A 25,099-nucleotide genomic window follows, 5' to 3' on the forward strand; every position below is an offset into this window, starting at 1 on the left:
GATTCGGTGCATCCCTAGCTAGAATGCTTGAATTGAAGCAGTCCCACTCAAATACTTCTGCCAGATGAAATTAAAAATGTCATTCTTTGCCACTTTCCAAAATACACTTGGTTTTCCAGCTAGTACTGTTTTACAGTGAGAATTGAAATCAGTTTCTGTTTATATTCTCTACACCACCCTTTGCTCTGGTTCTTAAAAAAATGTAGCTGAAGCCAGCTGATTGACAGACTTGAACAGGAATGATATCACATCAGAACTAGAGAACATTAAATACAAACTTCTTTCGATAAATAATTTCTATTTTATATTGGAAAGTAATTTAGAATTATATCTTTTTTTCACTGTGCAAAAAACAGATTTGGATGGAGAACCCCTTTAAAGTAAAGCAAATTATGGTGTTGTTCAACTCTTTACCTACCCACCCACCTGATTGCAAATTCATGGGATAGGTTATATTTAGTGTGAATAAACCATACATAGTCTGTGAGTTGACAGGGAAACATAAACATGTTAGGTAATCTTACTTTCACTAGAGAGAGAGCACAATGCAGCACTGCTACACCCATAATCCTGTACTTTTCAGTTACTAAAGTAAAGGTGAATATACATGTAACAACATGGCCAGGCTGTCCCAACGTTCAGCTAGCTATTCGTTTATCCATATTGTGACCTTTTTAAAATGTCCTGGAAATTTGTAATCTGTCCATTTGTTAATTTTAAATGTTTGACATAAAAGCCTTTAGTATACCAGATTAGGAAACATTGCAGGACATCAAAGTGACACTTTTTGGAAAAAATCAGGTACCATAAATCTTCACCCTTTTGTTTTTTTTTTTGTTGATTGGGAACCCGATTAAAGCTGGCCATAGACATAGATAAAGTCGTACGAATCGAAGGTTTGTACGATTTTCGGACCGTGTGTAGATTTTCCCGATTTTTCGTACCATGGTGATGGTCATTTAGTCGATCAGACAGGTTACAAGATTTCTGTCGGCTAACAATAAAATCTTTGGGTGACTGTCGCTACTATTTGTTGGATATAATTTTTGTACAATTGCTGTCATGGTCAGAACATCGTCTGATTTGTTCTTTTACTACTTTATTTAATCTGAATGGTTTGTGGAAGGTCGGAAGATTGTGACATATGATCGTTCGTTGGTTGTCTATGGCCATTCTACCTCGGCTTATACTCGAGTCAGCGGGCAGTAGCTGAGATTGCAGTCACTTTTAATCATTCCTATACCAACAGTTCGCTTGGGTAGAGACTGCAATATCACACAGCGCCCTCTGTTGGTTGTATGAAAGAATAGCAGTGCGTCCTCTGTTGGTTATATGAAAGAATAACAGTGACTGCAATATCACACAGCGCCATCTGTTGGTTATATGAAAGAATAACAGTGACTGCAATATCACACAGCACCCTCTGTTGGTTATATGAAAGAATAACAGTGCGCCCTCTGTTGGTTATATGAAAGAATAACACTGACTGCAATATCATACAGCGCCATCTGTTGGTTATATGAAAGAATAACAGTGCGCCCCTCTGTTGGTTATATGAAAGATTAACAGTGACTGCAATATCACACAGCGCCCTCTGTTGGTTATATTAAAGAATAACAGTGACTGCAATATCACACAGCGCCCTCTGTTGGTTATATCAAGGATTAACAGTGATGGCAATATCACACAGCACCCTCTGCACATGGTAGTGGGACAGTGGGACAATGCACACAGTAATCCGTTTGGCAATTCTCTGTCACCATCAACTTTGCAAAGAAGTCCGGTTGATCGCTGGGGGGGTCGCTTTGGCAGAATGTGCGCTGCTGGGAGACAGGGCTGTAGTTGTGTCAAGTCAATAAGTTTTCCCAGTTTTCGTAGGTAAAATTAGGTACCTCGACTTATACTCGGGTCGGCTTATACTCAAGTATATACGGTACTTTTATTTATTGCAAAAGAAAACTTCTAATACATGGGGGCCCAGTATAAACAGTATGGTGACCCAAGTTTGACAAATAATCACTGCCTCATTGAAGCCTAATTAATCCCTTATGATTTGTCACAGGGGAAGAAACAAAGCCACTTAAAAAGCAATATAGTTGACCAATATGGACATTTTATCTAAATTGTCTGATCATCGTTGCTGCCAATCGGTGTAAGCAGTCAGAAGTTCCAGCTACACCTCACATCTGTGTCTCAAGGAGTTATTAATTATTGAACCATTTGCCAGCCAATACGATCATTTAAATAAATCCAGCCACCCGTATGTCCAGCAGATCATAACCTAAACTGGGTTGGAATTGGCTTATGTTCGCCTCGTTAGACTGAGGTTTAAAGTCACATTGTTTCACAGTACCAAAAGAAGTCCCTTATGTCAAAATAGTCTTTGCTTATGTCAGATTAGAAATCTGCTATCTTTATGCAGCTAAATGCTCCCCAACACTGTGGCATACACTTTACCATCTTTGTTTAAACTGGTGCTATTCTAGTTCTGTCACTAGCACTGTCAGACTTTGGAATCAAATTGGTTAACCCATAAAGTCCACCATCTAATCACACTACCAACAGTTCTGAAATACCTAAAGCTAAATAACCAGGGGAAAAATGTATGTATCAGAAAATAATCTATAATGTAACATGTCAGAGGTGCTGAAGGCTGCAGCCAGACTTGCTTTAGGAAATAATAATCTTGTGCACATTGACCTGATATCAATCTGTTTGAATTGCATTATTTGGCAGCTGTTGCTTTGAAAGGTGATATTAACCTGATTATTTAAATGCCCAATTTGTACAGTGTGCAATCAAGGAATACATTTGGGTGGGGAGAAAAACACCTAATAATAGTTCCTTATAATAATAAGTTTATGTTGAATGTGTTGCTCTAGCAAAGCTGGTAGGATGCTGTGTAAAAGATAATAGATGAAATGTTCTAGATAGACTCTCCATTAACAGTTATTTTTGTACCACTGCAGCAAAAAGATTTAACAACATGTCTTGCTTCTGTTTCTTATACTATTTATGCACTTTTGTATCAAAGGAATTGACTGTGCGCTTCTTATATACATGTATAATGTGCTCCTGAAATCTTTTGTTTCAGGAGCACATGGAAAAAGCATGTTTTGTTTAGACCAAACAATTTAGGCCTCAAACCACTGGGTGCCTTTTTACCTATTTTATCCAGTGTTATCTTGTGTTATTACTGTATATTAATAGTAGTGAGCCTTCCTGCTATATGTCAAGTGGCTGATGGGCCTCCAGTGCTCATATAGATGGAACGATAATGAGATTATGAAAAGTAGGGCATGCCTCATTTTTGCACATGGAATCCTATCATGTATGGCATTTACCTAGCAGAATGTGTTAAAGGGGCAAGATATACCCCCTTGTATGACATGAGTTTAATGAATAGGACTCATGCAAGATTTCTTGGTTCTTGCAAGGTAGATAATCAGATTACCAGTGCACAGATAAAGTGAGTTTTTTTGTGTGTGCAGAAATGATTGTCTCTAGTAAGACTAAATCAGGGGTGCCCAAAAGGTAGTTTGGGATCTACCAGTAGACCTTTACCTGGTGATCAGTAGATCTCAACACTGTCAAAAAACGGCATGTCTATATTATCTTCCTGTTTCCCGCTTTTCATTCATATATTTATTGTGTTAAGGTTACATAAGAAATAGTTGTTTGTTAGATATAGTAATATAAATTCTCTTATAAATCAATATAATATTTTCCACGGAACAGAATGCTAACAATGCTTTTATGGATGTAGATCATAATGGGACAACATCACTGAAAGAAGACCTGCATTAGTAAAGTATGGGCACTCCTGGGCTAAGTTAATTACAGGAGAGGTAACAAAAAAGGGAATGTTGTGCTCACCACTAATTTTTAAAAACATTAAGTGGGGAATTCAATTGCTTTATTTTACATTTTACAAAGGGACTAAGTTTTACCTGCAACTTACTCGCTGCTTTAAAAGTAAAACTCCCAAAATTGGTTGCCCTTTTATTAGCATCTGATTCTTAATGAATTGGATGAAAGTTGAGCGTAGGACTGTCCATATCGGGGATGACTTTGATGTAGTTGACCAGCTTAAATATATTGCAATACATGGACAAACAATCCCTGTTTTGTTTAAAGGGGAAGGCATTTTTAGTAGCTTAAGGCACAAAATGTTTCAATGTCCTTAATAATGGGCAGAGTGCAGAGGATCTCTTGTACCGTATATACTAGAGCAGTGATCCCCAACCAGTAGCTCGCGAGCAACATGTTGCTCTCCAACCCCTTGGATGTTGCTCCCAGTGGCCTCAAAGCAGGTGATTATTTTTGAATTTCAGGCTTGGAGGCAAGTTTTAGTTGTATAAAAACCAGATGTACTGCCAAACAGAGCCTCAATGTAGGATGACAATCCACATAGGGACTACCAAATGGCCATTCACAGCACTTATTTGGCACCCCAAGAACATTTTTCATGCTTGTGTTGCTCCCCAACTCCTTTTACTTCTGAATGTTGCTCACGGGTTCAAAAGGTTGGGGATCCCTGTACTAGAGTATAAGCCGACCCGAGTACAAGCCGAGGTAACTTTCACCTACAAAAACTGGGAAACCTGAAAGACTCGAGTATAAGCCTAGGGTGCTGTTAAATTTTCCTAGGGGAGGATTTGGCGACAAATGACAAAATCCTTTGTGTATATTTGTACAATAAGCAGGGTAGTTGTTTGTGAAAATAAAACCCTATGCAATCGTAGCATTACATATTGGCCCTGAACAGGTCATTAAGTGTATAAATAGTTGCTGAAATGGCTTGCATATGTCAGAGAATATTTGTAATTCTTTTGGATTGGAAGAGAGAGAGAGACCGGCATCCCGCAGTATATTACCGTAACTGTGCAACGAACCTCACAAGTGCGTCGGCAGCAATTCCTACACAATGCGCTGGACGTCAGATGCGGGAGGCTGCTTATCATTCTCGCGAGGCCAGCGGGGGGACAGGTGATCTTTTCCTCCATGATAGCCTGGCCACCCAGGCCCCTTCAGCTAGGCAGGCCCTGTACCGGGCCCCTAAAACCAGCCGGTTTTCCTGCTAATCCGGCCCTGGCTGCGGCCCAATTACAGGAGAGGTTGAGTAGGAGGGGCTATCGGAAGCATTTAATGCAGGGAAAATGGCTGCCGGCTGAACTAATCAATACAGCCAGGAATGAGGCAGCTGTGTGGGGCGCAGGAGGATTTTTTCAGCGCAATTGACGCGGTTTGGGTGACTGACTCGAGTATAAGCCGAGGTAGACTTTTTCAGCACATTTTGGGTGCTGAAAAACTCGGCTTATACTCGAGTATATACGGTATTTGTCTATGTGAATGGTCACAACCTGATTGCACCCCTGCTTAATGTTTTTCAAAATTAGTGAGCACAACATTCCCTTGTTTGTTAAAGTTCATATAGGAGCAGTGACCAGCTCCCTGTTGTAGCTCCCACCCCTTCCAACTATAGTCAGGTGATCCCACAGGTGGCTAATAAAAATGCAACCAATTTTGGGAGTTTTACTTTGAAAGCAGAGAGAAAGTTGCAGGTAAAACTTAGTCCCTTTGTAAAATGTATAATGAAGCAATAGAATTCTTAATGAATCAGATGAAAGTTGAGTGTAGGACTGGCCATATCAGGGCTGAGTGCAGAGGATCTCTTGTATTTGTTTACAGGGGAGGTAGTAAGTGTCAAAATTAGTGATGGGCAAATACATGTGCCTGTCACAGATTTGAGGCGAGAGTTGAGACACTCGCCTCAGGCGGCAGCGCCCCCCTGGTTGCCAGGGGCGGCAAAAATGCCGCTCCTGGTAACTAAGAGCCGAATTTCCAGTTTTCAAACCGGAAATTCGGCTCTTCTAGTGCAGAGAGCGCTATTGCGCTCTCTGCACTATGCATCGCGGACCGCCCCTGCCCTCTCCGGCGCTGTAAAGGTTAGTGCCGTGGGGAGGGGTGGGGGCGGCGAAAGACGGCCGCCTCAGGCGGCATAATAGCAAGAATCACCCCTGGAGGCGAATTTCCACATTTCACCTGCGGCAAATAAATTTGTGAATTGCAGCGGTTCAGAATCTGCACCTGGAATACTGAGCTGCCAGAATGACACACCAGAGGCAGGAACAGGAAAAGGAAAACTTTAAAACATCAATTTCGAAAAACAGGTAAAAAATAAAACGTGGAGAACAATTGAAATAAATCTTTACTTCTGGTGAACAATATGGAATCCACTGAACTATTAGGGGTAGATTTACATAGGGTCGAATATCGAGGGTTAATTAACCCTCGATATTTGAGTGTCGAATGTAAATCCTTCGAATATCGAAGTTGAAGGATTTACCTCAAATAGTTCGATCGAACGATTAAATCCTTCAAATCGTTCGGTTCGAAGGATTTTAATCCATCGATCGAACGATTTTTCTTCGACCTAAAAATTGTTACAAAGCCTATGGGGAAGGTCCCCATAGGCTTTGTAACAATTTTTAGGTCGAAGAAAAATCGTTCGATCGATGGATTAAAATCCTTCGAACCGAACGATTGGCACCTCGGTAGGTTTTAAGTGGCGAACTAGGGGGTCAAAGATTTTTTTTAAAGAGACAGTACTTCGATTATCGAATGGTCGAATATTCAAACGATTTTTAGTTTGAATCGTTCCATTCGTGGTCGAAGTAGCGAAAAAAATCATTCGAAATTCGAACTTTTTTTTAAAAAAATGGGCCCCTTAGTGTTTGAAAGGTGAACAATCCCTTTGTTATAAATAAAATTAAGTGTTTTTTTTTTACTTTTTTTTGTTAGGCTTGGTCATTAAGCTGACCATACACATAGAGATCCGCTCGTTTGGTGATTTTGCCAAACGAGCGGCTTTCCCCCCCCCCTAGGATATGCTCACATTGAGGTGGGCTATATCAGCCCTAAGGCCCAACGATCGGATCATAATGTAGGAGTACAGGTGGTCGGATTGCGGGAACGCATCAACAAACAGATGGTCACGATCCAACAGGATTTTTAGCCCTGCCCGATCATCATCTGCCTGACTTTCGGCCAGATATCAATTGGGGAAGCCCGTCGGAGGGCCCCACACACAGGCCAATAAGCTGCTGACTTGGTCTGTCAGCAGCTTTTATCAACCTGTGTATGGCCAGCTTTAGAGAAGAAAGAAAACCAAAATACACAGTAGCGACCAACACAAGCACAGGGTGATCATGCCAGCTCCATACATATAGTGATCTGGGGGCCAAGGACCCCAGTGCTACTATTGCATCGCAGTGCTGCTCTTAACATTATTTTATTATAATTTAGTTGGTGGACCCACTGTATTCACAATGTTGAATATTCTACAGTATATGCAGTACTGGCTAACAACCAACTAGAAATGTAGAGCTGAGGGTCTTGGTAGCCAAGTTGTGTAGAGTTTGTCCAGTGGCTAAACTATAGAAGAAGAAGACCCTGAAGTCACAGTGGGGCCCGGGTAAAGGGCCAAGGTTGCGGGGGTCTGCTTCCTCTATAGCCAACAAGAACCCTTCCCCAGCTGCTCTTACCTGCAGCAGGGGAAGCAGAGTGTGTGGGCGGAGTCTGTGCGGTGAGTGGGAGGAGTCTAGGCAGGGTGGGTGGGGTCTGGGCGGGGAGTGGGCTAGGCGGGAAGTTGGCAGGAGGATGGAGATAAGAGTGCTCTGGGCCCCTCTGAAGATCTTTTTGCAGGGGGCCCGGCACACTCTAATTATGACACTGAGTTTGTCCATATACCACTTTTAACCTTGCACTGTGTAAACCTGCTAATCCAGAAGTAAATTTTACAAGTAATAGGTACTCCTTTTATTAGGCTCTTGTACATTGGCGCACATTTGTCAGTGTTCTTCCCACCTATTCTCTAGCAGCTGAAGTTCTTCACAGCCTTAAATTAAGCACACTATGAAAACGTATTTTAGGTGCAAAATGTAATTTCTCCAAAATGTGAGTCCCCAAAGAGTCCCAGATTATATATCCGATCAAATCCATGTCTGATAGCTTGTTTACAAGTAATGGAACAGACAATATTATCATACATTAAATCAGTGGTACATTATTTTCCCAGTTTCAGTTAATCATGTGATGCAGGCTACATCACTACATATGTTTTACATGTTATTTGTGATTTTATTTTATTGCAATGATTCATTTTCCTCCGTTTTTTCCTCTATTCTTCTATTCAGTCAAGATGCTGTATTGCTGCCATTGGCATTCAGATTGGCTGGCCCCAACTTCTGTTATAATCCCCAGACCACAGGAGTGTATAGTCTGGCATCATTGCACTGTTCTAATCAAGAAATATCTGCTTATACAGGTATGGGATCCATTATCCAGAAAGCTCTGAATTACGGAAAGACTGACTCACATAGACTCCATTTTATCCAAATAATCCACATTATTTTCCTTTTTCTCTGTAATAATAAAACTTGTACTTGATCCCAACTAAGATATAATTGGAAGCAAAACCAGCCTATTGGTTTTATTTAATGTTTACATGATTCTCTAGTAGACTTAAGGTATAGAGATCCAAATAACAGAAAGATCTCTTTTCTTGAATGCTCCAGGTCCCAAGCATTCTGGATAACAGGTCCCATACCAGTTTTAGAATGCTTGTTTTGTGCCAGTATTAACACAGATTATTGTATTAATCAAATAATTGGCACTGGTTTTAAATAAGAAGTCTAAATATGCACTCTTGGAAACTCCACTTGCCTACTTACAAGTCACATGCAAACTTTGAAAAGACATAGAAATGTAATATGTTTTGTTTCAACAACCTAGCATAACTTTATTTTGAACTACTATTACTGTGTGTCTGTTACAGGACTGAAAACATACTTTGTGCATATCTGTTTATATGCTTTCCCACTCTTAGATCTTTTCCAAGGTTCTTAAGCTGCCCTGTGTCACAAAGCAGCTGTTACATGCCATTGCTCTCTTGCATTGCTTATTGTACCAGTCCGTTCTGCTTTACTTAAAGCATAACACCTTAATTTACTTTGTTGGAATGGTAATATTGGTGTTCTAAGATTTGTAAAGTCTAAGCAATTGTTTTTTGTCCCCCCCCCCCACACACACACATTTCTTAACTTATTATTTGCTGCTTTCTAGGTTGGAATTATTAGCTGCTTTCTAGATTGGAATTTCAAACTGTTATCTGGATAGTAGGGTCCTGCTGACTATCAAACAGGCTGCAGCTTGTATGGAAGATTAGTAGGCCTTGAATACAATAAACCATTAACCTCCTCAATGTGTGCTAGTTACTGACCACAGAAATTTGATAGCAAAAAATGTAAAAGCATATTTTACTTCATGAAATAATAGGTTACACTCCCTCTTTTACATTTTTGTTTATACAAACAACCCAACTGGAGGCCTTGGCATAAGAGTTGAACAACCTTGCTTTCCATAGGCTTAATTAGGACTCTGGGGCCCCCCTTCCTAATATTCTACAGCTACTGCTAAGAAATGTATCAACTAAATCTAATAATTAAATGTAGCAAATTGTAACAGTTCAGAATGCTCCTGAATCACTGAGCTGCCCTAGAATGTTAGGTTGACTGGCGCCCCATAAGTTAAAATATCAGTAAAAAAATGGTTTGCAGTTTATAGCCAGCCATGAACTGCAGTTTTTTCATTTGTGACAATTTAGATAATTTGGATGACTTTATCCCAGCACAGATTTTTGTTTTATTTTTTTTTTTTTAATTTAGTGATTGCACCAGAATCAGAGTTGAATGTGAACTGGTTAGAAAGTGATCCCCTGCTGTTTTGAGTCAGTGGCCTACCAGACATAACCCAGTGCCAAAATGCATCAGTCAATGGTGCTGCTCGAGCAGACTTCTGCATTGTCATCCATTTTTCAAAAGAACAAACATATTTTATTTAATTTTGAAATTTGACATAGGGCTATAGACATATTGTCAGTTTCCCAAGTGCCCCCAGGCATGTGCTCTGATAAACTTCAGTCACTGAAGGTAACCAGATAACAGCTCCCTGGTAGTTCAGCACTCCATGTCCCACCGCAACTCCTTCAGTTACATTGAGTAGTAGAAACAACTGCCTTCCAGAAAGTAGTTCCATCCTAAAGTGTTGGCTCTTTCTGAAAGCACATGACCAGGCAAAATAGCAGCCTACACACCAATATTACAACTAAAAAAATTGTTGGGTTAGGAATGAAATGTTACATGGTAGAGTGAATTATTTGCAGTGTAAACAGTGTAATTTAGAAATAAAACTACACCATAAAAATCATGACAGAATCCCTTTACGGTCTTCAAAATACTGTGATTTACAAGAGCTATTACATACTTGACATTGCATTGATTGCCTAAAGATTGCCCAGTCTGCCTGCATGCCCCATGTGTATTTGTTTGTTTTTCCGCTTGTTTTGCAACATCAACAAAAGAGCGGATTTCTCTGTGTATGGCCACCTTTGCTGCTGTGTTTCAGTGTAAATTCCCAATTATCTTGAGGCTTTCTCAGCAGCAGGGAAATGTGTATTTGTATATTTAGTGGTTACCACCTGTTTGGTGGCACTTAAAGAGTAAAAGTGGAATGGCAGTGCACTGCAAATGTTTGTTAGATTAACCCTTTAACCGCCAAGCACGTACGGCGTACGTGCTGGCGGTTCAGGGCTCAGGCTGCCAAGAACGTCCCTCGTACGTTCTATTGCAGCTGAGCCCTTCTCTCTGCATCAGCGGCTTTTGCCGCCTCTGCAGAGAGTCAGGAGGGTAGACAGCCCCCTGGGCAACGTGGCTGGGGGGCTGTCAAGTCGGATCTGCGACGCGATTGTCGCAGATCCGACTTCAAAGTAGCAGAAGTGCAATGTAAGCGCTGCTGCTGCTGGCTTACCTCCTCCTCGTCGCACCACCCGCCCACTCACTTCCTGCTGCGCAGTAACTCTGCAGACACGCTGCCAGGAGTCCTCATTCGGTTCCAGCGATCCTCCTGCTACAAAAACGGTAAGTGCACTTTTTTTTACACACTTATCTGCACTTACACATACCTACAGTACATTTATACACTTACATAAACATTTTAGTAAAAATCTGTATTTTTTATTTTTTTATTTTAGCACACTTGGTCGATTTTGTACACTTATTTACACTTAATTACATGTATTTGCACACTCAGACAACTTTTATTAGTGCACAAATATGTATACACAAAAACTCACAGGTGTTTTTTTTTTTTTTTACTTATTCATTGTACTGTTTGTTTTGCCTAAAAGCATGTTATTTTGACAGCGTGACTATTGGATAATTGATTTCGGCCACTAATTACGCTGCCGGATCAATTATTTTGTTATTTCATTGATTTACGCTATTTTTGTGGTTTTATTGCAATTTTATCCATGCATTATTGTTCCTTATGTATCTTTAGTATAGTTTTGCTGTTTGGTGCTTTGGTATAGAAAGATTTATTTTACTTAGTTTGATTCGCCAGAATATATGCTTTCCAAAAATATATGGGTTTCTGGGGGTCTTTTTACAGTTTTGGGGTCTTATGGCACATAACGCACAGTTGGGGCTCTCTTTTCTGCAGCTTAGTTGGCTAGCGTGAAAATTCATAGGCATGTTTTTCATTTGGGGTCCGTACACGCCACATACTTTGGTAAATCTATGCATATTGGGCATCAAACTATTTAGTAGACCTCTGACGTCCATTTTTAGGGTGATTTTTCTTTATACGTAAAACATTGTGTGCGATAAATGCGGCAAACTGCAACAATTTTAGGCGATTTTCAGAAATGTTGTAAAAACCTCTGCGTTTAGAAAAGCTTTGCAGTTTGGTGTAGAAAGACGTCTTTATCTTTTTTGGATTCGTCAGAATGTGTACTTTCCAAAAATATATGGTTTTGGGGGGGTCTTTGCTGTTAGGAGGGTCTTGAGGCACACAATATGAAGTCAAGGGTCTATGTTCACAGAAGGCGAATCGGCAGCGGAGAAAAATCATATGCACTATTTTCATTTGGGGTCCGCACATGCCAGCTGCCTTGGTATATCAATGCATATTGGGCATCAAACGGTTCAGTTGACCCTTGGCATCAATATTTATGGTGTTTTAGAATTGTATGTAAGAAATTGGGTGAGATAAATGCGGCCAATTGCAATATTTTTAGGCAATTTTCAAAAATGTAAAAACTGTTGCTTTTATCGCCAAATTTAGGAAAGGCTTGCGGCTTGGTACTTTGGAGTACAAGGACATGCATACCCAATTTGGATTCGCGGGAATGTGTACTTTCCGAAAATATATGGTTTTCTGGGGTGAATGTACTTTTTTCTACCTTTCCTTCCCACAAAACTATGTATATGTGTTGATTTTGCAGTACCTGAAATGACAGACCATATGGGGGTCTTCCTTTTGGGGCCCCTATATGCCACGTGCTTGGGTACACCTATACATATTGGGAATCAAACTGTTCAGAGGACCCTAGGCTTTCATATTTGGGGTGATTTCTCTTGATACCTAAAAGTATGTGGGTAATACGATGCTGCAGGGTAGAAATTTTGAAGTCATTTTTGGAAATGTCCCCAAAATCACCAAATTTAGGAATGATTTGCGGCTTGGTACTTTGTAGTACAAAGAAATGCATACCCAATTTAGATTCGTGGGAATGTGTACTTTCCGAAAATATATGGTTTTCTGGGGTGAACTTACTGTTTTCTACCTTTGCTCCCCCCAAAACTATGTATATGTGTTGATTTTGCAGTACCTGAAATGACAGACCATATGGGGGTCTTCCTTTTGGGGCCCCTATATGCCACGTGCTTGGGTACACCTATACATATTGGGCATCAAACTGTTCAGAGGACCCTAGGCTTTCATATTTGGGGTGATTTCTCTTGATACCTAAAAGTATGTGGGTAATACGATGCTGCAGGGTAGAAATTTTGAAGTCATTTTTGGAAATGTCCCCAAAATCACCAAATTTAGGAATGATTTGCGGCTTGGTACTTTGTAGTACAAAGACATGCATACCCAATTTAGATTCGTGGGAATGTGTACTTTCCGAAAATATATGGTTTTCTGGGGTGAACTTAGTTTTTTCTACCTTTGCCCCCCCAAAAACAATGTAAATGTGTTGATTTTGCAGTACCTGAAATGACAGAACATATGGGGGTCTTCCTTTTGGGGCCCCTGTATGCCACGTGCTTGGGTACACCTATACATATTGGGCATCAAACTGTTCAGAGGACCCTAGGCTTTCATATTTGGGGTGATTTGTCTTGATACCTAAAAGTATGTGGGTAATACGATGCTGCAGGGTAGATATTTTGAAGTCATTTTTGGAAATGTCCCCAAAATCACCAAATTTAGGAATGGTTTGCGGCTTGGTACTTTGGCGTAGAAAGACATGCATACCCAATTTGGATTCGTGGGAATGTGTACTTTCCGAAAATATATGGTTTTCTGGGGTGAACTTACTGTTTTCTACTTTTGCCCCCCCCCCAAAACGATGTAAATGTGTTGATTTTGCAGTACCTGAAATGACAGACCATATGGGGGTCTTCCTTTTGGGGCCCCTATATGCCACGTGCTTGGGAACACCTATACGTATTGGGCATCAAACTGTTCAGAGGACCCCAGGCTTTCATATTTGGGGTGATTTTTCTTGATACCTAAAAGTGGTGGGTAATACGATGCTGCAGTGTAGATATTTTGAGGTGATTTTTGGAAATGTCACCAAAATCACCAAATTTAGGAATAGTTTGCGGCTTGGTACTTTGGCGTAGAAAGACATGCATACCCAATTTGAATTCAGGGGAATGTGTACTTTCCAAAAATATATGGTTTTCTGGGGTGAACGTACTTTTTCTATCTTTGCCGCCCCCCAAAACGATGTAAATGTGTTGATTTTGCAGTACCTGAAATGACAGACCATATGGGGGTCTTCCTTTTGGGGCCCCTATATGCCACGTGCTTGGGTACACCTATATATATTGGGCATCAAACTGTTCAGAGGACCCTAGGCTTTCATATTTGGGGTGATTTCTCTTGATACCTAAAAGTATGTGGGAAATACGATGCTGCAGGGTAGACATTTTTAAGTGATTTTTGGAAATGTCACCAAAATCACCAAATTTAGGAATGATTTGCGGCTTGGTACTTTGGAGTACAAAGACATGCATACCCAATTTAGATTCGTGGCAATGTGTACTTTCCGAAAATATATGGTTTTCTGGGGTGAACTTACTTTTTTCTACATTTGCCCCCCTCAAAACGATGTAAATGTGTTGATTTTGAAGTATCTGAAATGACAGACCATATGGGGGTCTTTCTTTTCAGGCCCCTATATGCCACTTGCTTGGGTACACCTATACATATTGGGCATCAAACTGTTCAGAGGACCCTAGGCTTTCATATTTGGGGTGATTTCTCTTGATACCTAAAAGTATGTGGGTAATACGATGCTGCAGTGTAGAAATTTTTAGGTGATTTTTGGAAATGTCGCCAAAATCACCAAATTTAGGAATGGTTTGCCGCTTGGTACTTTGGTGTAGAAAGACATGCATACCCAATTTGGATTCAGGGGAATGTGTACTTTCCGAAAATATATGGTTTTCTGGGGTGAACGTACTTTTTTCTACCTTTGCCGCCCCCCAAAACTATGTAAATGTGTTGATTTAGCAGTATCTGAAATGACAAACGGGGGGTCTTCCTTTTGGGGCCCCCTATGCCACGTGCTTGGGTACATCTATTCATATTGGGCATCAAACTGTTCAGTGGGCCCAGGATTTTATATTTGGGGTGTTTTACATTGATACCTAATGATGTGTGGGAGATATGTTGCTGTAGAGTGGAAGCTTTGAGGTCATTTTTCAAAAAATTCACCAATTTCTATAAAACATTATAACTTTAGGAAACAATTGCAACTTGGTGGTTTGGAGTACAAAGATATTTCTACCCATTTTTGATTCACCAGAATCTGTTCTTTCTAGTAATGGGTAGTTTTCTAGGGTAAACCTACTGTTAGCGGAATGTTTGGCCTTGAAATCAAAAGTATGCCGTTTGGGGAGCGTTGCTTTGGAAATTTGGTTGTGTACTGCTTGTAGATTTTGAGCTATACAAGTGAGAAATCTCCATAAAACTATATATATTTGGTATTGTCGCGTTCAGGAGACATAGACCTTTCTAAATCGGCTGTGTTCTCGTACATAAAATGAATGATGTTTCTGATATATGTGATTGTTCTTCGTGAAACATGATTTTTTTCATTTTATTTGACACTTAGAATCCAATATTTTTTTTTACAGAAGTAGAATTACACCAAAATTCTTGCATATTGTGAAAGTTCAGGTTGTCATGAAAAAAACAATATATTGTTTTCCTGGGTTAACTAAAAGACCACCCTAGGAAAGGCCCTTAAAGTGAAAGAGTGCAAAATATCTAAAAACTGCTTGGCAGTAGATGTTCGCATCTAGGACAAAACGGCTGGCAGGGAAAGGGTTAAGGAGTTAATTATATCTAGTGGGAATTGCCTGCTAACATATTCTTTGCATGCATGTGCAATATGTTTAGCAGGCTTGCTGTGCTAGGGTAGGTATAATTGGTAGAGAACACACTGTATATTGCCTGAAGGGAAATATTAGCAGTGGAAAATACTAATTATGGCATTAACTGAACTTTCCCAGCACCTGCTTAACATTCCTGCTAGTCATTGTTTTTCATTGGCAGCCAATCATTTGTGCTGTTCCGTGATGATGTTCCCTACATGCCTTTTGTGAGAGAGTGTGTGACTGTGTGTGTAGAGATACATATTGATATGATTGTAACATTAACACAAATGCTAAAGTATGCACATGATAATAAAAAAAAAAGTAGTAAATGGATCAGATAGCCGACTGCAAGAAGTAGTACCGAGGTCCAGTGAAATTGCTATGCAGGAAACACAAAGGTGAGCTATTGGCATCACTGAGAATAAAGTGAAAATTGAGGGACTTTTCATACAAAATACAATCTCTCAATATCTCTCACGGGCGTCCTCGTTTGTGCATGGCCACTCAGGTAGTCGGGGAGCTCAGGCTGCATTGCCTAGCTATGTGTATGAATAGGAGGATGACTTTAATGGATTCAAGATGGTGGGATAGAACTTTCACTAGTAAAGTCTGGTAGCTCTACAAGAGTCATCATATGATGGGAAAAGGAAATTCTACACAAAGGTCATCATATGTGCATTAGAAAAATTAAAGTGTGTGTGAAGGATAAGTCGTGGTTTTGGACATTGGGGGCACCTAACACACCAATGTTTTAGCCATTTCTTGTCTTTTGTTAATGCCTTCCTAACAGGAAAATATCTCTAGGTACACTGTAACGCAATAACCATAAAGGGGTTACTAAAATTTGTCAGGCTTGTGCTTGTTTATTGGGAGTGGTTGGCATAACTTGGGAAAACATTCCTCGCTGAATGAAACTGGAAGTGTTGTTATGGCAACTTGAATAATAATTTACAGGTTTGCAGATCTGTGTTCTGCAGTGAGATGACTTGGTGGTTATTTGCACTGATACATTTCATTCCATCTGTGAGTGTGCTGCCTTTTCTCTTAAACTGGTATTTAAGACTAAAATGTGATTGCTTTTTAAAAACAATGTGTCTATGTAAAGTATTTCTAAAAGGAGAATATCCTCAATATACTGCCATTCATATTACCAGAGTAGCCTTTTTAATGTTTCTTGCATGCCTTGCTGGCTATGAATATATCATGTTGTGAGCAGAGGAAAATCTGAAAGATTAATTAACGTTGATTGTAACGCAAGAGAATGTTGTGACAATCTCTGAAATATAAATTGCCAGAGCATTGTCTTATATACAATGCAGGACACAATATTTCAGATGTTTGAATTGAAAAACTGCCCAGGATTAGGCTGTATATATTTAGTTACAGTTAAAAAACAAATATTGCATGTTGTTTATTTTAAAGGAGCAGTATATTCCCTTATTCAGTATGAGTTCAATAAATAGGTCTCGTGAACATACTTTTTTCTTATGTTTTTAATTAAGAAAAACCTTTATTTCTTGAGCTAAACAGTGAAACTGAAGCCCTTGCAACCACAGTAGGCTTACTGGGGTCAACATACTGTTAGGGTCTCTCACTACATGAAAAATGTGGCCAGTCTATTGTCCTTGCAGTAACAGATGTGTGTGATAATGATCTAAAATGCAAGCTTTGTGGCTATTTTCAGATTTGTTTTTCAAATGTTCATTTTTGTAAAGATATGAAGTTTGACGGAAGAAAAAGGTAACCCCTGCCCTGCATTCTAAAGTATTCTGATTAGTGCAGTGGTGCTTCTAAAATTCTGTAGAGTACTGATGTGGGATTTTAATCCTTACAAGTCAGAAATCTATCCAAAACTATCCATTATTTATTATTAGCAGACTCGGTAGGCATGGTGCTTTCTATAAAGAAAATCTGATGTTAGACATATCTCTTTATAATAGCGAAATAAAAATAAAAAATCTAAATATTCGGAGAGGATCAAGAAAATACTGAATATTTTAATTTCTAAAGTTCTAAATATGTCATTTCATATATAAAGATATTTACAGTTAAACGAACAAACAAATAACCTTTAGTTGTAGTAAAAGGTTAAAGTGAAATAGTACCAGGACCCTGTTAGAGAGGGAAGTCAATAAAAGGGTGTCTAAAGCTTAAGGAAAAACGGCATTGAAAGCTGAACATCCAGTAAACCCACTATTTATGGCAAAGCTAGTGTATGATGCATATCTGACATTTCTGTGTAAAAGGAAAGTATGCAGTAACCTTGGTGACAGACAGGGCTGGACTGAGAGTCAAAATAGGCCCTGGCATTTCAGGTACAAAGAGGCCCAATCAGCCTACACAGAGGCCCAAACAGACCCCACCAGCCCACTAAATACTGACTTTCTATGGCACTTTATAGCAGTCCCTCTTGCATTTGCCAGAAACCACAGATTGCCAGATTGCCTGATGACAGAGCCATGTTACATCTCTGCGTACCCCTAGGCACAATCTGTATTGTTGTTCCTATTGTAATTACAATAGGTTATTAGCTGTGAGAAGTAGTGTTTACTGCAGTATCTAGGCGAGATATCTGTCTCCCGGTCTTTTTAGTTCCGCCAAAAAGTTCCATTTCAGCCCTCTTGGATCTTGCTGTAACTTCTTTAATCCTGTTCCTCACCTGATTTCCATTTTAGTTTCCTTTAACTCCCCTTTTCTCTTCACTAAAAGCAGGCACCTACGTTTTTTCTTCTGTTTGTCAAAAGAACATGTAATCTGTGCATATCCTTGTCATTTGATAACTTTGTGTACTTATTAGGTGCTTCACAATGTCTGCTACTAACTGGATATGTCTACAATAGAAGTGAAATCATGGCAGCTGAAAAACAAGACATAACCAGCAACCCCACAGCAGAATCCTTTAAGGGCCCTCAAAGCTTCATGAATAAGGCGTTCTTAAAGAAGTTAACTTTCAGTATGATTTAGAGAGGCATATTTGAGACAATTTGCAATTGGTTTTCATTTTTTATTATGTGTAGTTTTCTAGTTATTTCACTTTAACAGCTCTCCAGTTTGCAGTTTCAGCATCTGGATGCTAGGGTCCAGACTATCCCAGCAGTCATGAATTAATTTGAATAAGAGACTGAAATATTGTTAGGAGATGGCATGAACAGAAAGATGAGTAATAAGAAGTAGCAATAACAATACATTTGTAGCCTTACATGTGTTTTAGATCGGATCAGTGCCCCCATTTGAAAACTGGAAAGAGTCAGAAGAAGGCAAATAATTAAAAAAAAAAAAAAAGTAGGAACAGTTCAAAGGTTGCTTACAATTAGACATTCTATAAGTTAACTTAAGTCATGATCTGCTATACCTCCTGGGACACCTGCTTTGAGCTGCTGTCTTCTTTTCAGTCCTCGCCAGAGGTGTAAGGATTATCCTACTAAGCACCCTATACCTTCTAAAAGTATAGGCAATAAGGCAAGCACAGAATAATATTTCAAGGAACATTTCAAGGAACATTTCAAGGAACATTTCAAGGAACATTTCAAGGAACAGTTCAGTGTAAAAATAAAAACTGGGTAAATAGGCTATACAAAATAAAAAATGTTTCTAATATAGTTAGTTAGCCAAAAATGTAATGTATGAAGGCTGGAGTGACTGGATGTCTAACATAATAGCAAGAACACTACTTCCTGCTATTCAGCGCTCTAACTCTGAATCAGTCAACTACTTTAAGGGGGGGCACTTGAGACATAACTGTTCAGCGAGTTTGCAATTGATTCTTAGTATGGAGCTCAGATTCAAAAGCAAACAGTTATGACCCATGTGGTCTCCCCTCAAGTCACTGATTGGTTACTGCTTGGTAACCAATCAGTGGAAACCAAGAGAGCTGCAAAGCAGGAAGTAATGTTCTGGCTATTATATTAGACATCTAGTCACTCCAGCCTTATATATTACATTTTGGCTAACTAACTATATTGAAAAACGTTTTTATTTTGCACAGCCAATCTATTTACCCAGTTTTTATTTTTATACTGAGCAGTTCCTTTAAAACTTGCCTCCCTTTCTCAGGAGGAAACAAAAAGCAGAACTATGATTTGTATTCTATACTATATGTTAAAATATTTAACTACAGGTATAAAAATATCTGAGTTAACTTGCATCATAAGTGTAACCTACATCATGGAAAGTTTCCCTTGAAACCTTTAGAGCATTTTAGGTTTGTGTACATAGCATTAACTAAAAAAAAACAGTTGGAAATATGACATGTCATGTCATGTGCTTTGAGGTTCCATAATGTGTTTATTTCATCACATCAGCATTGTTGATTATTTGGAACCTATGAGAAAGTAGGAGAGGGGGACTGATTGCAGGGATTTCTGTGTTACAGTGAAGATGCTGGGATTTGTGCCAAGGCTACTGGCCTTGTGCTTTTATATCTTCATGCAGCTCCTTGGTAACTTCTAATAGCCTTATGTATTACAGAAGGGAATGCAGCAGGATATTAAGTCACTAAGGAGTTCAGTAAAGGACTGTTATATACAGTCTGCATATAGTGCCTGCCAAAGGTATTCTGTGTAAATTGTGCCCAGAATCCATGGGATTAGGTTGCTTGTATTTAATTGTTGTTTACAGTAAATTATTATGCATGTTTTAGCTGGCTAGAGGTGATAGCAGTTCAGTCACTTTTTTTTTCTTCTCTTCCTTTTTCAGATTTTTCTCCTGGCCTGTCCACCTTGTAAGCTTGCCACTATAATATTCAGGTAAGTCAATGTTATGGCTAAAAGGTGCAGGGTAAACCCGTAAGCAAGTATTTGGAAGCATTTTTTCTTTTCTCGTTGATTTGCTGTGTTAATGCATTTAGCTAATCTGTCACCTTTCTGAAGAATACATTGAGTGAGGGAAAATAATGATCTGGGAGAGCCAGGTGGATTGTGGCCCTATCAATGCCTGTGGTGGCACTGGGATTCCTCTTCAACAAGGGCCCATCCATGAGCAAGCTGACAGTCCACAGCCCCAATGTGCTGAAAATCCTTTGGAATGGCAAATAAACAAAATTACAGAACACCTGTTCTCTCAGGCATTAAAAAATGTAAAAAGGGAGACAAGACCCAAGGCCTGAGATATGGGGGGGGGGGGTTATTTGCGGTTTTAATGTCCTGCATCCAGAGATCCAGAGAAGGTAAAGGATTAATCAAAGATTTCTTTGCCCCCTCACAAATAATGGTGAATATATAAGTTCACTTTTTTTTTGCAAGTTTGCCTTTAGAGAATACATTTTTTGCTAACTAACTATATGAAAAACAAGGTCGGACTGGACATTACGGTTCCAAACCTCTGGGGGCCTCTGTGCGCATGCGTGAACAGCAGCAGGCATGAGCAAATCGGTTCGGCAGAGGGGGTCTGGGCCAGGGTTTTTTCCCTGTGTCCCACCAGCCCAGTCCGACCCTGATTAGAAACATTTTTTACTTTGCACAGTATCTATTTGCCTAGTTTTTATTTTTATACTGAACCATTCCTTTAAAGCATGGATTGGTAACCGTATGTGTTGGATTCATCAAAAGGCCCTTAATCATCACAGCTTCCCAATGAAACAATGGGAAACATTTTGCTTATAGAAGATACTGGTGGTGACCGGCTAGCTGTCTGAAGGCATTGGCTTTGACTTTCTTTATCACTGCCAGTGTCTGCTGTAGGCATAATGTTTCCCATAATGTCTCTTTCATTAGGAACTGGTGAAGATGTTTTTAGCAACACAGTCTACTCTTAGAGCGCTGTAGTGGTCAAATTGCCAAAAGCTACTGTTAAAGTCATATTGACCTGTTTCAGGTTTTAACAGGAATATACCAAATACGGGAAAGTTGTGCTCACCACTGAACAAATTTGAATCCGTACGTGGGGTGCAATAAGAGTGTGACAAAGACAACAGATAATCTGCACTCCACTATTATCTATATATTAAGGACATCTTGTGCATATATCTAATTAAAAATGCCACTTTTTGTACTGTAATGTTGGACTTCAGAGCAAAGACCCAATAGACAAGAAGGATGTATGCGATTGCCTTAGCCTGTTGGGTCTTTGACCCTCCCTAAAGAAACCCTTTCATACTAATGCAGTTATCAGCCTCTGGCACTAAAGCTGAATTTAGCTGCTGCAATTGCAAGTTCCTCCTTCACATTAAGCCAATTGGGGTGGTGTGACACTCTGATAAGGGGAAGCAACAACACACTCAAAGCATTGCACCTCCACTAGCCCAATAGGAAGGAAGAACAGACTCTTAAACTGTGAATCTTAAAATGTTTCTTTAAAAAGCATACACTGCTGCATTTTATTTTGCAAGGTTTAGCTTGACACTCTCTCACACATTTATATTAATATAGTAATAAAGTATCTCAAGTGGAAACAACAGCTGGGTATGCTGACAGTGTTGCTATCAAGTGTAATCCATGTTCAGTCCATGTAAATGAAAGAAACTCCTTTCTCTGTTTGACATATTTTCGTGGCTGAGTCATTTAGTTACAGTATGAGATAACATTCAGTAAGAACGGCAAGTTCATTCCTGTTTGGTTAGAATTGTAAGCGATTGTATAGTATCATTGAAAAGCTTAACCTTTTCATATTTATGTAGTAATAAATATTTAGCTATTTTGAGAATACTGTTTAATGAATTTTCTTTTGTATATTTTAGGCTTCAGATGCACATGTTAAATGGGGCCCTTCTTGCTTTGGTGTTCCCTGTGCTAAACACTAGATTGGTAAGTTGTGGTGTTCTGGCTTCAGTTTTCTTCATCCACTTGTTAATTAGGCAATGTCACCAACTTAATTAATTAAAGGATACAGGATAGTAACACCAGAAGACACAGGTTTTTCTCTACACAAACAGGATTCAGATTGAATCATTAGGTGTGGATTAAATGCATATTATTGCCTTTGATGCACATTATTCTTATCAATGCTGTCTCAAAAATGAAGAAGGTTAGAACAGCTCATCCATTTACTCTATGGGCAACAGGTCACAGGTTACTCTATGGCCAAGGAGATGGGGTAAAACCCTCACAATAGCCCAGGTGAAATAAAATGCCCCGATTATTGTGTTTGGTTTTTTTTGAGTTTTTTGAATTATAATTTTAGAATTCCCCAGCCTCTAAGCATATATAAAGGAACAAGGTGCAAAAGTTATTGTCTCTAAATAATCACCATGCATTAAAGTCTACCGGGACCAGTAAATTGCTGCAGTTTTCACTCCTCAAAATGATGAACCTTTTGAGGGCTCTACAAATTGCACAAAAATGTCTTTTAATAACCTCTTACAGGAAAATTACCTTTCATATGGAATTTTTCTCTCCTCACCAACAATATCTTAATACACTGTATTAGGTGTTTAACTGCCCCAGTGGTGTGGAGTACCAGGGGTGGGCCTGGTCTTTTTTCTGGAGAAAATCTGCTTGTCTGAAGGACAGCTATTTTGCATTAGACCCCCTTCTAGTGCCCCCACAAGGGCAATACTTCCTGTGTTATGAAAAGGAATTCTATGCAGGGAGCATAAAACTCTTCTATTATATTCTCTTAGCATTAGTCCCTCACTAACGCTCTCCCGATTCAAACTATTGTATGTTTTTGGAAGTGGAATAATTTGAACATGCTATGCAACAAGAAAACAAACCAAGGGTTTCTTTGGTGGTTGGGAGATATTTATTGACATTTTAGTGTTACCAACACACATCATATTTTGTAACAAGAATGCCTCTTCATTTAGAGGACAGGGACCATACAGTGCTATTCATTTGTGTTTTATTGTAACTGCATTGTATGAAGAAGATCTCCCTATAGTACATGCAGAAATGTATCTAATAACGATGAAAACATGGGACAATTCATTTAGAAAAATAATCCCCTGTACTGCCCTAAAATAGATTCTGTTTTTAGGTAATGTTTTTGATTAACATCTCCTCTAAGTTGCCTGTAGCTTTAAATATTAATTTTACTTTCCACTTTCCACTGCATATTTGCACAATTAATGCAATTAATCCTAGTACTAATTTCTCTAGTTGGTAAATGCAATAATTTTGACTGAGTAGTCTCCTCTTGCGTAGTTACGAAAAGAGGCAGTTTTATGCACAGATAAGTTTAATGACTCTACTTGTGCCTACTTCAGCATATTCCCGATCAAGATATGAAGATATGATGCCTTGCTGTAAATGTATAGCTATTTCACATATCTAATATGCATTCCATAGGATTGCACATAGTTTATTCATTGCAATACTCACAGCCATAACAGCTCTAAAAATTATGATATAATTGGTATCACTGAGACCTGGTGGGATGAAACATGTGACTGGACTGTGAATTTAAATGGTTACACCCTTTTTAGGAGGGACAGAGGGATTAAAAATAGTGGATGAGTGTGTTTGTATATAAAGCCTGAATTAAAGCCATACGCTAAAGAAATAACCATAGCTGGCACTGGTGAGGGTGTAGAATCTCTCTGGGTAGAGATTTTGACTGGGCAAAAGGTTACAAAAAGAATTATACGAGGTGGTTTATAGCATACACCAATAATAAGTGTTGAGTATGAAGCCCAGCTACTCTTGTAGATACAAGCGGCTTCACAGCTGGGTCAAGTTGTTGCTATGGGTGACTTCAATTATCCAGACATTGACTGGGGTAATGGGGTTGCCAAGACAGAAAACGCTAGTAGGTTTGTAAATATGCTGAATGACAACTTTTTATTCCAGCTCGTTCAAGAACCTACTAGGAATAGCTCACTTTTGGACCTTGTAATAACTAATAATACTGAACTCATCTCTAATATTTGTGTGGGTGAGCATTTAGGGAATAGTGATCATAACATGGTCTCCTTTGAGATTCTGTTGCAGAAGCAATTCTATAAGGGAGTAAGTAAAACACTAAATTTCAGACGTGCAAACTTTGACAGTAAGGGCATCTCTGCAACATGTGGGAAATGCTTTTCACAGGGTTAAATACAGAACAAAAATGGGAAGTCTTTAAAATGCTGCTTAATAAATATACTTGTCAGTATATTCCACTTGTAAGCAAGGAACGTCGTTGCAAAGCAAAACCTTTTTGGTTCAATATAAACGTTGGTGTTAAGGTGGGTAAGAAAAGACGTGCTTTTAAAGCTTTCCAGTTAGCTGGCACAGCCGAATCATTTATAAGGTACAAGGAGACCAATAAATCATGCAAAGAAGCTATAAGGCAAGCAATCCTAAAAAGGATATTGCAGCAAGCAGTAAAAAAAAATCCAAAATTATTTTTTAAATATGTTAATAGTAAAAAAATGAAGCAGGAAGGGGTGGGACCTTTACTATCAGAGGGTGGTCAGCTGGTTGTTTAAAACAAAATTAAAGCGCAGATTCTGAACTCATATTTTTCATCTGTCTATACAAATGAGGAACCAGTTGAAAGAGACTAGAACATGTTAAGATAAACAAAGGTCCGGGGCCAGGGGGTATTCATCCCAGGGTACTTAGTGAGCTTAGTTCTGTGATTGCCAAACCTCTTTAATTAATTTTTCAGGATTCATTGAGGTCTGGAATAGTGCCGAATTGCTAATGTGGTGCCTCTATTCAAAA

The 25,099-nt window shown here is 39.2% G+C and overlaps 1 protein-coding gene across 1 annotated transcript in view; it reads left to right on the forward strand.

The window, feature by feature from the left end:
* The window catches only part of tmem164.S (transmembrane protein 164 S homeolog), a 36,738-nt gene that overhangs the window by 1,654 nt on the left and 9,985 nt on the right, over positions 1-25,099 (forward strand). The window contains exons 2-3 of the mRNA XM_018232973.2: positions 20,214-20,263; positions 22,192-22,258. Coding sequence (XP_018088462.1) covers positions 20,214-20,263; positions 22,192-22,258 — 117 coding nt within the window. The remainder of the gene's footprint in view (positions 1-20,213; positions 20,264-22,191; positions 22,259-25,099) is intronic.

This window comes from Xenopus laevis, chromosome 8S (assembly GCF_017654675.1).
Source record: "Xenopus laevis strain J_2021 chromosome 8S, Xenopus_laevis_v10.1, whole genome shotgun sequence".
NCBI classification, from domain to species: Eukaryota; Metazoa; Chordata; class Amphibia; order Anura; family Pipidae; genus Xenopus; species Xenopus laevis.